The sequence below is a fragment of the Eubalaena glacialis genome, chromosome 18, assembly GCF_028564815.1.
Source record: "Eubalaena glacialis isolate mEubGla1 chromosome 18, mEubGla1.1.hap2.+ XY, whole genome shotgun sequence".
In the NCBI taxonomy this organism is placed as follows: domain Eukaryota; kingdom Metazoa; phylum Chordata; class Mammalia; order Artiodactyla; family Balaenidae; genus Eubalaena; species Eubalaena glacialis.
Genome location: NC_083733.1, coordinates 7,351,904 through 7,367,881, shown reverse-complemented (window position 1 = coordinate 7,367,881; position 15,978 = coordinate 7,351,904). Strand labels below are relative to the sequence as shown.

The 15,978-nt window shown below is 45.0% G+C and overlaps 1 protein-coding gene across 2 annotated transcripts in view; it reads left to right on the top strand.

Moving 5' to 3' along the window:
- The first annotated feature begins 829 nt into the window (after positions 1-829).
- The window catches only part of GAN (gigaxonin), a 63,840-nt gene continuing 48,691 nt past the window's right edge, over positions 830-15,978 (top strand). For both annotated transcript variants that reach the window (XM_061173120.1, XM_061173119.1), the window contains exon 1: positions 830-1,095. In XM_061173120.1, the coding sequence (XP_061029103.1) occupies positions 929-1,095 (167 nt within the window). In that variant the 5' untranslated portion in view covers positions 830-928. The remainder of the gene's footprint in view (positions 1,096-15,978) is intronic.

Genomic DNA, 15,978 nt, shown 5'->3' with positions numbered 1-15,978 from the left:
TCACCCTTCCATCCAGGCCACCGTTCCCTTCCCTCAAGTACGGCAATATTTAAGCACTTTTCTGCCTTTGGCACCCTCCCGCCCCCCACCCCCCACCCCCAGTTCTCCACGCAGCAGCTGAGTGATCTTCGTGAAACGACCTGCTAAAAACCCTCTCATGGTTCCTAACACCTACGGGATCAAGACCAACTTCCTTACCACTGCTAAGGAGGCCCTGCTTCTGCTCCATCTCTTCCCTGGCCCGCAACCCAAACGCTCTTTTCAGGGCCTGCTTTCTCGGGTCTCTGTGCTCTTACCTGGGAAGCGCCTTTTCTCTCGTAAATAATGAAAGCTACATCTACTGCGCTCTCGCTTACATGCGTTATCTCACATGAATCCGCAACAACACTAAGATATCATCTTCATTTTGCAGACGGACAAATTAAGGATGGGCACCTTACCCATGGTAACACAGCTAGTGAGTGGAAGAGCCGAGACTCGAATTCAGACTCACGGCGCCAGAGGCCACGGGCTCAACCACCGAGTGCCAGCCTGCCCGCACACCCCTCCATCGCTGCAGCGATCGCTCTCAGCGGCGGACCGCGCCCGGCAGCGCCCGTTCGGGGACCGGCAGCTCAGTAGGAGGAACGAGGCTTCGGATTGGCAGCCTCCGGCGACGCCGGGGGAGAGGGAGGGCACAAGGGCGCGGGGGCGTCGCGCAGAAATGACGCAACACCGCGGCTCCTTAAAGGCGCCGGACTCTCGCGTGGCGCACGGCGCAGGCGCGTTCCGGAGGCTCCCGATTTTGCTCGCAGCGCTGAGAGCCGGGCCGGGCAGACGGGCGCGAGCGGGCTGTGCAGACTGGGCGCGCGCTGGACGCGGGCGGCTCGAGGCATCCGTTTGGGCGGCGTCCGGAGCCCGACCGGCGGGCTGAGGAACGGGCGCCGCGATGGCCGAGGGCAGCGCCGTGTCAGATCCTCAGCACGCCACGCGCCTACTGCGAGCGCTCAGCTCTTTCCGCGAGGAGTCCCGCTTCTGCGACGCGCACCTGGTCCTCGACGGGGAGGAGATACCGGTGCAGAAGAACATCCTGGCGGCTGCCAGCCCGTACATCAGGTGAGGAGGGGGCCGGGCGGGCCCGCGCTGCCCGGAGCCCGGGGGCGGGGCGAGCCGGGCGTGTCCCCGGAGCCCCTGGTCCCCACCCCCCAGCCGCCGGGGTCCCTCTGGTCACCGCTTAGCGCGGCGTCCCTCCCGGCAGACACCCCGGCCGGGCCCCACTCGCTGCCTCCCCGCAGGACAGCCCCTATGGCTTCGGCCGGGCCGGGCCCGTGCCCCCCGCCGGACCCCACTCCCCCTGAAGTTGACGCCGGACCGCAGTCCCCCCGCCCTCCCTCCTCGGGTTCCCACCGCCCGGCGCTGGCCGGGGCCTCAGAACCCCGGAGGCCCCCAGACGCCGTCCTGGGCCGGACCCGGCCCCGCGACCGCGAGCAGGGCTGGGCGGCGCCCAGGAAGAGCTGCCCCCTCGCCCCGGCCCAGCCCGCGGATCCCGGCTGAAGTTTGCCGGCCGTTCGCCTCCAAATCGACGCATAGTGGGCCGGGTCCAGCGCCGCGAAAGCGGCCAGGGAGCGCCCCTCCCGCGGAGAAGCCAAACAAACACCTCCTCTCCGGGTGTGGACAGAGGGAAAACCCTATTGGATCTTTTTCTTAGGATGGACGATCCGACAGCCCCCCCCCCCCCCCACCAGCCCCAAGTTCTTCGCAGAAGTGACTTTCCACCCTTTGTGGGAACTTCTTTCATGGACATATATACACTACCAAATGTAAAATAGATAGCTAGTGGGAAGCAGCCGCATAGCACAGGGAGATCAGCTCGGTGCTTTGTGACCACCTAGAGGGGTGGGATAGGGAGGGTGGGAGGGAGGGAGATGCAAGAGGGAAGAGATATGGGAAGATATGTATATGTATAACTGATTCACTTTGTTATAAAGCAGACACTAACACACCATTGTAAAGCAATTATACTTCAATAAAGATGTTTAAAAAAAAAAGGGTAGTGCGTTATAGACGTTAAAGTAGGCTGTAGCACATTTTAAAAGACTTACTGTAATTCTCAGGATGCTGTTACAACCCGAGGACCATGAGATTTTAGCGACTTGGAGAAGGCATTTTAAAAAAAGCTTAACCTGGTTTGCCAGCTCAGCTAACGAGGTGAATTAAAGGTTGATAGGACAGTGCTCATACAAGTGTGTCACATCTTGAGGGGGCTGTTATGTTACAGCAACTTTCTTGCAAACTGGGTTACTCTTTTAATAAAAGAAAAAAAATGCTAGAAGCTGGAGAAACTGCCTAGTAAGCTGGTTAAATATAGACTAATAGTAGAGAATGTCACTAGAATTGACAGGTCAGAAAAGGCAAAATGATGTGCGCTGCATTCTTAGTGCATTGTCCTAGCAGAACTCGGCACACAAACTGCATTCTAACCTTTGTATTGGCAGACATTTGTGCTAAGTCAGGAGCAGTTCAAGTGCTCTGGTAACTTCTGGCTCCTCCTGGCTCTCTTTCTTAAATCCACTTGCTCTCTTTCTTTGTGGATTTAAAGGTGGAGTTGGGGTGAGTTGTCATTAGTGTGGATTTAGATTGCCAACATGACAGATATCTCATAGCTGGCAGTTCAGAGCTTTGAGCAGTCAATATAAAATTGGCATCAGCAGGCCAGCGTCTTCCCTGTATCCAAAGTATTCCCTGTTTGGGGAAATGCTTAGGAAAACTACTTTAGATGTATTATTGTAGTTCTGTAAGTGACATCCAGCTGGCTTAAAAGAAAATTGCAAATCACCAAATACATGCTCTGTATTCCCTTTCCGTGGTTCATTTTTCTCCATAGCACTTGCCACTATAATATACCCTATATTTTACTCATTTACTCTGTGGATCTTCCCCACCCACAGTGTAAGCTCCAAGAGGCCAGGGACTTTCCTTTCGTTCATTACCGTATCCCTGGCACACAGAAAGACCAGTGCCTAGTGGTTAGCAGATGGGTTGAAGCAGGGACTGCCTTCCTTTATGCCACAGAAGATTGGACATGAGAGGACCAGCCCTGGTGCGTTTCCATTTCAGATGCTCAGTTGTCCCTGATTGAGAAGAGCCCTGCACCTGCTTTCTGCTCCCAGCTTTCACTCTTCTGCGAGTTGTCCGTAGATGACTTCTTCTTGGCTTCAGCTCACTAGTCTGATAAATGGGATAAAATGCATCTTCATCTCATTTAATCTTTGACCCACACTGTGAAGAAGTAGGTAATAGTGCTTTGAGCCGCTCACAGGTCTGCACACAGGTTTCCAAAGGTAGTGGTATCACTGCTATATCTGCTGAATTAGGAAAGGTGGGGCATCCGCTTGTGACATGGTGGCACGTATGAGAATATTTAGTAATGTGAAATGTTATTTAGACTAACAGTAATTTTTTTTCTATTTTTAGTTTTTTTAAAAGATTTATTTATTATTTATTTATTTTATCTTATTCTTGGCTGCGTTGGGTCTTAGTTGCGGCACACGGGATCTTTGTTGGGGTATGCGGGATCTTTCGTTGCGGCACATGGGATCTTTCGTTGCGGCGTGGGCTCTTCGTTGCGGTGTGGGCTCTTCGTTGCGGTGCACGGGCTTCTCTCTAGTTGTGGCCTGTGGGTTTTTCTCTCTCTAGTGGCGCGCAGCCTCCAGGGCGCGTGGGCTCTCTAGTTGAGACGCGCGAGCTCAATAGTTGTGGCGCGCGGGCTTGGTTGCCCCGCGGCATGTGGGATCTTAGTTCCCCCGACCAGGGCTCGAACCCGCGTCCCCTGCATTGTAAGGCGGATTCTTTACCGCTGGACCACCAGGGAAGTCCCACTAGCAGTAATTTAGATGTGAAATATTACTAATCGTAGTAGCAGAACCAAAAGGGACTTCAGACCCCTCTAATCCAATTCTGTTAGTTTCCAGATAAAGAAGTGGTGCTCGGTGGGCATTAGTGATCTGTATTACAATGAGGTTATTAGCACTTAATGGTTGAACTAGGATTAGACTCCAGGTTAATGACACCTAGTCTCCTACTCATCTACCATACCAAGTTACAGCATTACTCGCATGTAACTGTTCTTTGCAAGTCAGTAAGTGGTGGAGTTTACACAATATGTTATGATTTACGTGCTTATTAAGTACTTTCACATGCTGTCTCACTTTGATTTTCATTTTCAACCATCTTGTACAGTAGGCAGGGCAGATATTTTTGACATTTTACAGATAAATATGAATTAGTCAATATGTGTTTTTTCAGTGACTAATTGCTGTAACTTTATTTGACTGTTGAGGTGGTATATTTGTTCTTGGGGTTCTTTTAAAATTATCAATCTCAAGGCTACTTCAAAGTAATATGACTAATTCGTGTTACTACTTAGAAACAAACTTTAATTTTTGATACCAATGATGTTGGGCTTTTATAACATCTCTGTTTTGTTTGAATGGAACTTAAAGAATTCTGTTGAAACAAAATGAGTTTGTATGTTGTAGAACTTGATGTTTCTCACTTTCCCTTTTGAAGCTTAAGCATTTAGGTCTGTGATGTCATTAATATATGGATTGGGAGTTCAAAAGTTTGGTAGTCTCTGAAGTTTTATAAAAATCTGAGTTTTGTTTAATGTCTTCCCTTAGCCTGGTTTTAGTAACTGACATAGGGGTCTGAAGTTGTGCAGTTCAGAAACAGTGTTATATATTGCTTCTGTATCATCAACCAAGGGAACCAATCCAACACTGTTGCACTAGGAATTAAAGCAACTCATTTGGCATACTTTCTACTTAATATAGAAGTCTTTTAGCCTTACTGGTTTACTCTTTTCCTGTGCTTTATCTTTGGTTTAACATTTGTTTTACCTCCGGGTCGTCTTAGCAATCATACTGCCCTAGAAACACTTTCAGTATAAAAGGAAAAAGCCAGAAAAAGCCCAAGTTCGGCCACAAAACCCCAGTGATAACGTGAAAGAAGATTGTGTAGGGTATGTGTCACGCAGCCTAAGATTCAAATGCCTCAGGGAGGATAGGCAGGAGCTTCCGTAGTTCATCACTCGCCCCAGTAAGTGGGATGCTACTTTCCCAGCATGCCCTCTGCCCAGCATTTTCTCATGATCCTGAATGACATTTTTCCTTTGGTTTGTTGGGAAAACAAAATCTAAATGTAGCTGACGACCTTTAAGAATGATGACATTGAATTCATAGCTATAACAACGACCCACAGCAACCCTTTCCTTTCTCAGCAACCCTGAGACCTTCTGGGAAAGGTTCCCTGAGGCTTACAGGAAATTTCCTTTTCTCTTGAATATTGCAAAGTTTGCTTTGCTTCATGTCTGAGGCTCTTCTCATTCTGGCACAATTCCCTTGATCTGATGTGGAGTTCAGACTCCTCTCTTTCGTGAGCTGTGGTTCTCGGGGGTAACGTATGTGAAGGGATTTGGCAGTGAATTGCCGTGTGATTCTGCAGTGGCATTATAGTGGCTCTGTACAGGTTCCAGTCCCGTATCCACTTTTGGGAATTTTGGTTTTTCTAGGGAATCTGTTGGAACATGAGTTTGTTTAGCTTTTAGTCCTGGAGAGTAAAGGAAAGAAAGATTCCCAAGATTTTGGGATCCTTTGATGAGTTAGCCAGCAATAAGAATGGCAGTTTTTGTCCCTGTTTTTTGAGAGAAAGCTGGTCTAGTGAGGATGGAGTGGAGACATTGGGCCTAGAATCCAGCCTGGATCATCTCGGACAACTTTTCTGGGCCTTAGTCTTCTCATCTGTGAAGTGAGGTTGATTGGGCTCCGTGCTGTTTTCGGTCCGCTTGGCATGTCTGTGTTGTGGGGAGGGAGTCTGTTTCTGTTTTTACAGCTTTATTGTATCATCTAAAGTTTTGCTGCACATTGATGTTAAAGCCTTTCCTTTGCCCTGTCGCACAGGACTTGGTTGGGTATTCTGCTATATAAATCCAGCCCTGTAGAGCTGTTTTGTAACAAGCATTTATTTTATGCTGTTAATCTGGATGCTTTCCAAGGCCTAATTATTGATGAGCCTGTCTTGCCATTTAAATCTAAAATTTGACTCATAGATGATGCTGATGAAACTTCTTAAGGAGACTAATACGATCTCTGTAGGAGTCCAAGTTTCATGGTGATGTAGAAATTGTTATCATCCTTTCTTTGGGTACTTGAAATCTGCCCTGTATTTTATGAGCACTGAAGTCCACTAGTGTTGTCTGCTATGTGCAGAGCAAGCTGTCAGCCCCCAAGTCCCTTTTCTTTCACTTGTGCTCTGAGTTCATAGTCACCTGTGTATATAGCAGCTCATGAATGATTGTCATAAGGGTTTTGTATAGCGATTGTAACCTGTTAAGTTTCTTAGTTCTCAAGGGTTCAGCTAGAAGCTCCAGGTTCTGAGACTCTTGCTGAATCCTGAGCAGTCTTTAAATCAAATCAACTGTACCTACCGCTTGCTATCCTCTGATGGTGATGGGAAATACATTGGGCCTGAATATCTTTTGATGGATCTAGGCTTGTTTGTTTTTATCCACCTACTATAAGGCATTCCTTACAACTGCTTAAAAAGATGAAATCTGTCCTGAAGGGCTTACAGTCCCATGGTTCAAAATGATCGTCTCCATCCTTCTTCTCCTCCTCCTGCCCCCCTCCTCCCCTTCCCTTTCCCCCTTTCCCTCCCCTCCCCCTCCTCCTCCCCCTCCTTCTCTTTAGTATTTGCAGTCATATTTGATTAAACCCTTTTCTTAACGTGAGTTTTTCAAAACCAATATTAAAGTATGTTCTCTTTCAGAAGATCAAAAAAGTATTTTCTCTGGGCTTCTAAGGAAACTAAGAGCTTGTGAATTGGAGCTCTAAGTTTAACATAGATTACTTATTTCAGCTGAAATATATGTGTTTATTTGTACAAGGCAGCGGTTGCCACTCTTAGTAGCAGTGGATGCTCTAATTCTGGACAGGTTCTTGGAAGGTTTCAAACGATGAAACAAATCAATAAAATTCTTGTTAGACTAGTGAATCTAACATAAAGTGAAGTGTTGAATGTTTAGATTTATTGTAGAACTTTCCCGAGGGTTGTCATTTTGAGTAATAGTAATGTGATAGAAGTAAATCCTAGCTCCACTGAATACCAACTGATAAGTTCTCCCTCTTTTACCTATGCCCTTTGACTTCTGCCTCTTCTTCCAGTGTGTATTTTCCTCTGCAAGTCCTCTTCAGTGTTCTTAAAGTAATTTTTATTATATAATTTAGAGAGTCAAGCAAAGTGCTTTTCCACATAGAAAATTTGGTTCCTTGGATTTAGATTTGGATAATAGAGACTAAGCATCCAGATTACAAAACCGCCTTATCCATTGTTTACACTGTTAATCAGTCTGTCTCATGATATCAAAGTGAGGCTTAAAATCTATTTATAATCCATAAAGAAAACATAATTAGGACAAATAAGGAGTTGTTTGGCTTCATCCTTCAGAAGGATACAAATCTATCATTTTGTGCAAATGCATAATTTTTAAGTTGGAATCCTAGGTTAAGGGTGGAGGTGCGGGGTGTGGGTGTGACAGTTGGCAGGTTAGGGTTGCAGCCTTGAATTTGAATGCCTCCCATGGGTCCTCTGCCTCCTAAGACACGATGAGTCCAAAGAAGGAAGGAGATCAAAGATGGCAGCTGTAGCTCTATAGAGGGTAAAGGTTGTGTGTCCATCTAAATGTCCTCTGTCACTCAGCTGGAGTTCTTGACCCCCGTGCTCAGAAGGGCAGAGACTGAAGTCGTTTTCCTAAGTGTTGCCAAAGAATGTCTTCACCACAGAATGATGGTCTAATGTTTGCTGCTTCCATTTCTCTGTGGGAGTAAATTATAATTTTTTTTCTTCTTTTCAGAGAGTTTTAGAAAAATAGAATACTTAGGGAAAAATAAGATCTTGGTGAAATATTTTGTTAGATAAAACAGTTAGCCTTCAGGCAGTAAAGCTTTGAGAGGCAGCACATATCAAGTGGAAGCGGGGAAGACTGGTTTTTAAAACCAGACTGTTACAATGGGATATAGACCAATACAGTGTCCTTCATTTTTCTTTTTAGAGTTAATGTGCTAATGGATATAGAACCTTAAATGTACATTTTTGTTCATAAGTATTTTGTGATTCTCTCAACTACTAAGTATTTTGGTATCTTTTTAGGAGCAATTTTAAAGACCATTTGACACTTGTGATTTTTATGTTAACACGATAAGATGAGTAGAAATATTGTAAAACATAGTTTTATAGTCATATTTGCATTCATCAGTAACCAGTTGCCTATGCCTCTGAATAATTGTAAATTGTCTAGTATTGTTGAGTTCAAAATATTTTCAGACTTTTGTCACTGAAATTGTTTATATCAGTCCGTCCCTGAATTGGAGGAAACCGCATATTTAGGGTGTGAGGTTGGGATGAGTCTCTTCTAACACTTAGAGCACATTCACCGGGAGTGGCCGGCAGTGTGAGAAAGGTGGGATTGGGAAAAGCCATGGGAATCCTTAGAAAGAGAGGTCATTGATCACTGATTTCTATTCTTTCCTCGCCGGAGCCCACTTCTGCTTCAGGGATGGAATTGGAGGCCAGCAGAACCCAGGCTCTTCTTGAATATTCCATTTGGTTAGTTAAGGGAAGAGTTTCCCACCTCCGTCCAGCTTTTCCTCCTGTGCTAAAGCTGGTGTGGGAAGTTCAGACTTACCTCGCAGATTAGAGACTTCTTTCAGGTGTTGTTGGTTGGTTGGTTTGTCTGTTTATTTTCCTGCCTGACTTCTTAACACTGCTACTTGTATGAGCAGAGCTACCAACTTTGTTCCTTGCCCAAAAGGGAGAATCCCTGTTGCTGGCCGAGAAGGAGCGAAATTCTCATTTCTCTCACCTCCTGCAGTGGAGCAGGAGCAAAATACGTGCTCTGTTTCCTTTCCTTACCGTCTTTTTTCCTATTGATAGGAAAGGGGATTATGAAAATGTGCACCATTGACACGCTGTTGGTACATTCTTTAGAAATGTCATCACCACCTTAACCCATATGCTTGTGGGATTGTGCTCACCAATAATAAAGTACAGTTCAAGAATTAGCATTGTCATAAGTCGTTGAAATGTGTCATGTATTAATTCATCACAGAGTTCCCTGTCAAGGGACCTTATATAACTAGTGTTGACTAATTAGGATTAATCATTCCTTCAACAAATACACAGGAGACACTGGGTATCAGCAACAGCTGGGTGCTGGGGGGAGACGGGCAGGAGTTTGCATTTCATGGTTTGCGGAGTGTTATACCTTCCCAGGCTCCATTGTCTTTCTTGTGTGCTGGCTGCCATTTGAGTGTATATTCAATGATCTCCCACACACACTGTCAAAACTGAGACTGAGCACATGGAGATCAAAATCACTCAACTTATTTTTTCCACCTGTGGGGCCAGTAAAGGAAAGAAACATAAAGCTAACAGTTTTTAAATTATCTTTGATGTTCACTTAATTTTTCACTACTGTACTGTGTAGTGTGGTAGTACCAGAATTTCAAGAATGGGAAAAGAAGAGATTGACTTTATTTCTGGAGTAGTCGCCTCTGAAAGTCTGCTCTAAAAAGTATAATTAAGATGTGGCACATATATACAACGGAATATTACTCAGCCATAAAAAGAAATGAAATTGAGTTATTTGCAATGAGGTGGATGGACCTAGAGTCTGTCATACAGAGTGAAGTAAGTCAGAAAGAGAAAAACAAATACCGTATGCTAACACATATGTATGGAATCTAAGAAAAAATGGTTCTGATGAACCTAGTGACAGGACAGGAATAAAGATGCAGACATAGAGAATGGACTTGAGGACACAGGGAGGGGGAAGGGTAAGCTGTGACAAAGTGAGAGAGTGGCATGGACATATATACACGACCAAATGTAAAATAGATAGCTAGTGGGAAGCAGCTTCATAGCACAGGGAGATCAGCTCGGTGCTTTGTGACCACCTAGATGGGTGGGAGGGAGGCTCAAGAGGGAGGGGATATGGGGATATATGTATATGTATAGCTGATTCACTTTGTTATAAAGCAGAAGCTAACACAACATTGTAAAGCAATTATACTCCAATAAAGATGTTAAAAATAAAATAAAATAAAGAGTATACTTAAATGACTCATCTGATCATTCGCTACTATGTTAGTAACCACAATTAATCACATGTACAGAAACAACTTTTTTTTGATAGATTTATTTATTTTTGGCTGCGTTTGGTCTTTGTTGCTGCACGTGGGCTTTCTCTAGTTGCGGTGAGTGGGGGGTAGTCTTTGTTGCGGTGCACGGGCTTCTCATTGCGGTGGCTTCTCTTGTTGCGGAGCATGGGCTCTAGGCACGCAGGCTTAGTAGTTGTGGCTCGCGGGCTCTAGAGCGCAGGCTCAGCAGTTGTGGCGCATGGGCTTAGTCGCTCCGCGGCATGTGGTATCTTCCTGGACCAGGGCATGAACACATGTCCCCTGCATTGGCAGGCGGATTCCAGAAACAACTGTTTTTAAGTAGAGAACATAGATCCTCGGCCAAGGTTTCCTAAATGCTCGTTCATTCATTAAACTTTTCTTGAGCATTTACGTGTGGCGCTGCCGTGCTCTGGGCTTTCAAGGCTCGAGCATCCGTGGACTCCAGCTGGGGAGGCAGACAATGAAGAGGCCTCATTACAGAGAGACGTGAGGGATGGACGTGGTTGCCGCCGTGGACTGGGTGAGAGGAGCACCGCTCTGAGGAAGTGCCGCTTAACCTGAGATCCGGAGGAGGAGGAGGTGGAGGAGAGGGTTCAGTGTGAGCGGAGCTGGGGGCAGAGGGGCAGGGCGCAGGGAACAGAAGTGCTGCGCTCCGGAGACAAAATCAGATTGGCACAGCCAGGGAGGCGGAGAACAGCAGCGTGAGGAGATGATGAGCGGCAGGTAGCGTGGCAGGAAACCAGACTAGAGGGCTAGCAGGACCTCGTAGTCCTGAGTTCAGGTTGGCACGTGCACTGCTCCCCAATAAGATTAAACTTTCGCTGGAACATCTCCCAGAGGGGCTGTGTATTGGGAGCTGGCTGGGGAGGTGGTGGGTGTGGGAAAGGGACCTCAGAATTTTTTCTGACATAGGTTATTCCATGCAAGAGAGTTTAGGTTTTATTATAAGGTTTTAGATTAGGCATTGATGGGAGTCATTTAGGAGGGTACTGCAATGGTTCCGACAGGAAATGAGGGTGCCCTGGGCTAGGGTTGGTCCGTGGAGTTGGAGTGAAGTGGCTGTAGCAGGGAGATTAGCAATAGGACTTGTTGGTGAGAAAAGGGAAAGACCCGGGAGAGCCCAGGTTCACTTCCTCAGTATCCTCAGTGAACAATGCTTGTCATCACTTACTGTGAGTATAAGGACAGCTGTAAAAGACTCTGTGGAGTACAGGATGTGTCCTCAGAGTTTACAGCTTAGTTGTGAAGGCACAAAGTGTAGAACCAAGGCTATTTTAATTGCATAGACACTTCTAGCCATAGGAGTTCCGAGGAGGAAGGACCTCTTGTGTGATCCCATGAGGTTTCGTAAGCAGAATTGAACACGGCCTCGGGGAGGAGTTGGAGGTAGGTGGGTGGGCGGGTAGGGGAAGAGGGGGGGCAAGGAGAAGGGTTCAGGTGAACAAAGGTGTGAGTGCGGGGACTTGTATGCGCCCAGGGTAGTAAGTATACTTCCCCGGGCTGGACTGGGGCCTTGGCTAGGGATGGGGGCAAGTGCTGGTGGACGGGCAGGTCGGGACGGTATCCCCAAGTGCCAGGCTATTTCGCTTCGATTTTTCTTTTTTTTTTAACATCTTTACTGGAGTATAATTGCTTTACAATGGTGTGTTAGTTTCTGCTTTATAACAAAGTGAATCAGTTATACATATACATATATCCCCATATCTCTTAGATTTTTATTCAGTCTTTCACCAGTAGTACTAGTGATGGAAACAGAGCTCTGCTTTAAGAAGGTAACTTGGCGGTTGTTTGTTCACAGGACCGAGAGGGGGACCAGAGTTGCTTACTGATTCAGGTCATCACCCCGTGGCGCTGTCCCGGCACCCTTGTCAGTAGTAGTGGCCGAGGTCGGGATTAGAGGAAGAAGCGATCGACTGCTAATTGGATGTGGGAATTAGGCTGAGGGAGAGGGAAGAGCTAACAGGTTTTGAGGCCAGCTGCTTAAGAAAAGTGGGGAAGATAACAATCTGTCTTCGATGTGTCCTATTCAGGGTAGCATTGCTCTATAAACCCCTCAACTACACTCTTTTGTAGTTCTTGAAAACTCTATGGAGTGTGACACTTACCTGTGAATGTGTGTGTTTCTCACCTCTGCCTCTCTTGACCTCCTGCTTTTTACTGGCAGAGGAATTCCTGTTCATCCTTCAGGACTCGGTATCCCGTCCTTTGTAACATTTTCCCAATTCTGCCAAATAATCACTCTCTCCTACAGGCTTCTCTGTAGTGTATGGCATGTACCTTCAGTGTACCATGTGTCAGTGCTCCACTGACTTTTATTCAGTGGGGAGAAGTAGAACAGACAGATGGACTGGGTGCTTTTAACACGTCTTTTATCTCTAGGGCCAGAGGCACTAAATCCATTAGTGGGAAGTCTGTAGGTAAGAGACTTGAGTTGACTGCAGTCTAAGTACTGATGAAGAAGTAGGAGATCAGAGTTCAGAACGCTGTATACACTGCTTCCAAGTAAGATGAAACTTTTGGCTGTGGCGTTTTACTGTATAGCTGAATATGTACTGGGGACTGGGGGAGAGGGACAGAAGAAACCATCTTAGAACAGATTTTAACCCAGAAGAGAGTCTTTAATTTTGTACTGTTTCAGATGGCACAGTCAAGCTCAGAGTCCATTTCTGGTGCCAAGAAACCTGGGAGAAGGGGCCAAATTCTTTATTCAAAAGTAGTAGCTCCAGTGAGACAGCTTTTGTCACAACATGACTAAAGAATTAATAGAGAAGCATTCATTCCCTTGACAAAATTTTGGAAGGCATTTTCAGCTTCAGGTTGTTCAGAGAAGTTTATAACAGTAGATTATAAATTAAGAAGGTGCCAGAAGCAGAAAGATCATTGTGAGATGCTGAAGTGAAGCTCATCCTGAGCTGCCTCTCATTTATTAAAGAAAACTGAAAGGGGGTGTGTTTCAGGCTGTAGTTGATTTTTGGTTTTGGTTTTATTTTCCTACTCCCACTATCTCCTTTTTTAAAAAGAAAAAAAGAGCTTCTTAACCGTCACTTAACGCTTTGGTTTGAACTCCTTTGAAAGGATGAATACAAAGACAAGAATAAATTCATATAAATTCTTACTTCTCCTTTGAATTTGTTCAGGAGTTCCACCTTGCCTTTGAAAAGACATAAACCTTCCTTCTAACTCTTTACATTGGGAAGAGGGAATAGAAAGTGAGTAGAAATATGGACCTACTTCTGCAGTATGAAATTTCTGTAGTATTCAGTGCCATGTGTGTACTGCAGCAAAGAAGAACCAGGTCCACCAGTTTTTAATTAGAGAAGACTTGTAAGAATTCCCCCCAGATCAAAAGGGCTTACTCTTGAGATGGTTATTTCCATGGGCTCTTTTTTTTATATATATATATATAAATTTATTTATTTATTTATTTTTGGCTGCGTTGGGTCTTCGTTGCGGCACATGGACTTTCTCTAGTTGTGGTGGGCAGGGGCTACTCTTCGTTGCGGTGCGTGGGCTTCTCATTGCAGTGCTTCTCTTGTTGTGGAGCACGGTCTCTAGGTGCACAGGCTTCAGTAGTTGTGGCACATGAGCTCAGTAGTTGTGGCTCATGGGCTCTAGAGCGCAGGCTCAGTAGTTGTGACGCACAGGCTCAGTTGCTCCGCGGCATGTGGGATCTTCCCAGACCAGAGCTCAAACCCGTGTCCTCTGCATTGGCAGGTGGATTCTTAACCACTGCGCCACCAGGGAAGCCCTCCATGGGGTCTTAAGGTTATAGGAGGAGCCTCTTTTAAACAGCATCTGAAAAATCATACCTGAGGAGAACATCTGGAACTATTTGACAGGTTGAGGCATGAATGTCTTTCTTTTATTTCCAAAAAGTCAGGGTGTGACCAGACAAGGAATCAGACTTGTTTCATCCTAGAAGAATTTTTTGCTTCACAAGTTGCTGCCTCATGATTCTGTCTTTGAACTCATCCTAAAATTTTAATATGCATTTTCAAACCTTGTCTTTTAAAAGGTAAATTTTATTGACTGCTTTACTTTCAGATGTACGAGAACTAGATTTAAATTTTAAGAATTTTTTATACAAAAAGTTTTATGGAAAACCGCATGAGGGTTCAGTTATTTAAGTCACCCTAAGTTCTGGTTCTGAAAAGGGTACTTAATATATTGTTACAGTTGTGTTCTATATGTACATATTATTTCTGGTTCATCTTTTCATTTGAAGTCATGTTGTGTCCCTCTTATATCTCAGTGTAATGCCCATAATCATTTTTTTTTTTTTTTCATCCTTGGTGAACGGAAGAAAGGTCAGAAATGTGTCAATGTTTTAGACATAGGCCAGTGCTACTGCTTTTTAACCTATGGTCCACAGCCTTGTCAGCTGAGTTATTGAATTAATATTCCTCCCTACGTGCTTTTCTTTTTTTTTTCCCCCTAACTTTTTTATTTATTTATTTATTTATTTTTAAATTTTTGGCTGTGTTGGGTCTTCGTTTCTGTGCGAGGGCTTTCTCCAGTTGCGGCAAGCGGGGGCCACTCTTCATCACGGTGCGTGGGCCTCTCACTGTCGCGGCCTCTCTTGTTGCGGAGCACAGGCTCCAGACGCGCAGGCTCAGTAGTTGTGGCTCACGGGCCTAGTTGCTCCTCGGCATGTGGAATCTTCCTGGACCAGGTCTTGAACCTGTGTCCCCTGCATTAGCAGGCAGACTCTCAACCACTGCGCCACCAGGGAAGCCCCCATAATCATTTTTAATAGCTATTTGTTATGACGTCATATTGCTGCTCCGTATAATTTGCTTCATCATTCCTCTTTGGCATTTTAATTTACAGTTATTTTTTTCTTCTGAATAGTCACTATAAACAAATTAGGAAAAAAAAAACCTCTTGGTTGTTTTTTCTTTGTATTTTTTTGTGGGTAAACCCACTATGGGGACTATGTCCTAGGCATATCTGTTTCTGAAGATAGAAACAAATTTGTTCTTATTATATGAAACCAGATTACTGTCCAGGAAGACTGGATTATCATATCAAGACCCTGGCAGTGTGTATCTGATTATTTTTTTTCCCCTCAGGTTTATTACCATTGCCTGGTCCCTTTTGCAAGTGGTTTCTCAAAGTTATTACTATTTTGCATATTATTACTATTTTGTTAGACTGGATTTCTGAATGGTGTACGTTTGCCATGGTAAAAATATTTAGAGCAGGGTTTGGCAAACTTTTTCTCTAAAGGGTCAGAAATATGTTAGGCTTTACAGTCCATATGTGGTCTTTGTCACATGCTCTTCTTTGTTCTTATTTTTAACAACAACCTTTTAAAACATAAAAACCATTTTTAGCTCAAGGGCCATACAAAAACAGGCTGTGGGTTGTAGTGTGTCAACCGTGATCTAGAGTATTTGAGTTTTTAAAATTTGGACATAAAACCTCTCACGCTGGCGATCATCTTTAATGCAGTTTAAATGTCATGTGGTGATTTGCGTGCCGGTCTTCCAGAGAGCAGAGGCTGGCAGTCAAGGCTGATTCTCCCTGGCTCCCTCACCTGCTCTCCCCACCCCCGCCCCCCGTATTCATCTCTTTCTTCTTGGATGGTCTGTTGTGTATCCTCTTCCTCCTCCTTAAAAAAAAATTTTTTTTTTCCTTCCTTTCTGGCTCCTTTTCCCGAGCATGAAAGTATGGTTAAGTCCTTTCCAGCAACTGGCACTTAGGAGATGTGCAAATGTTGAATGAATGCGTCCGTTAAAAGCAAACATACTCTGCATCCTCT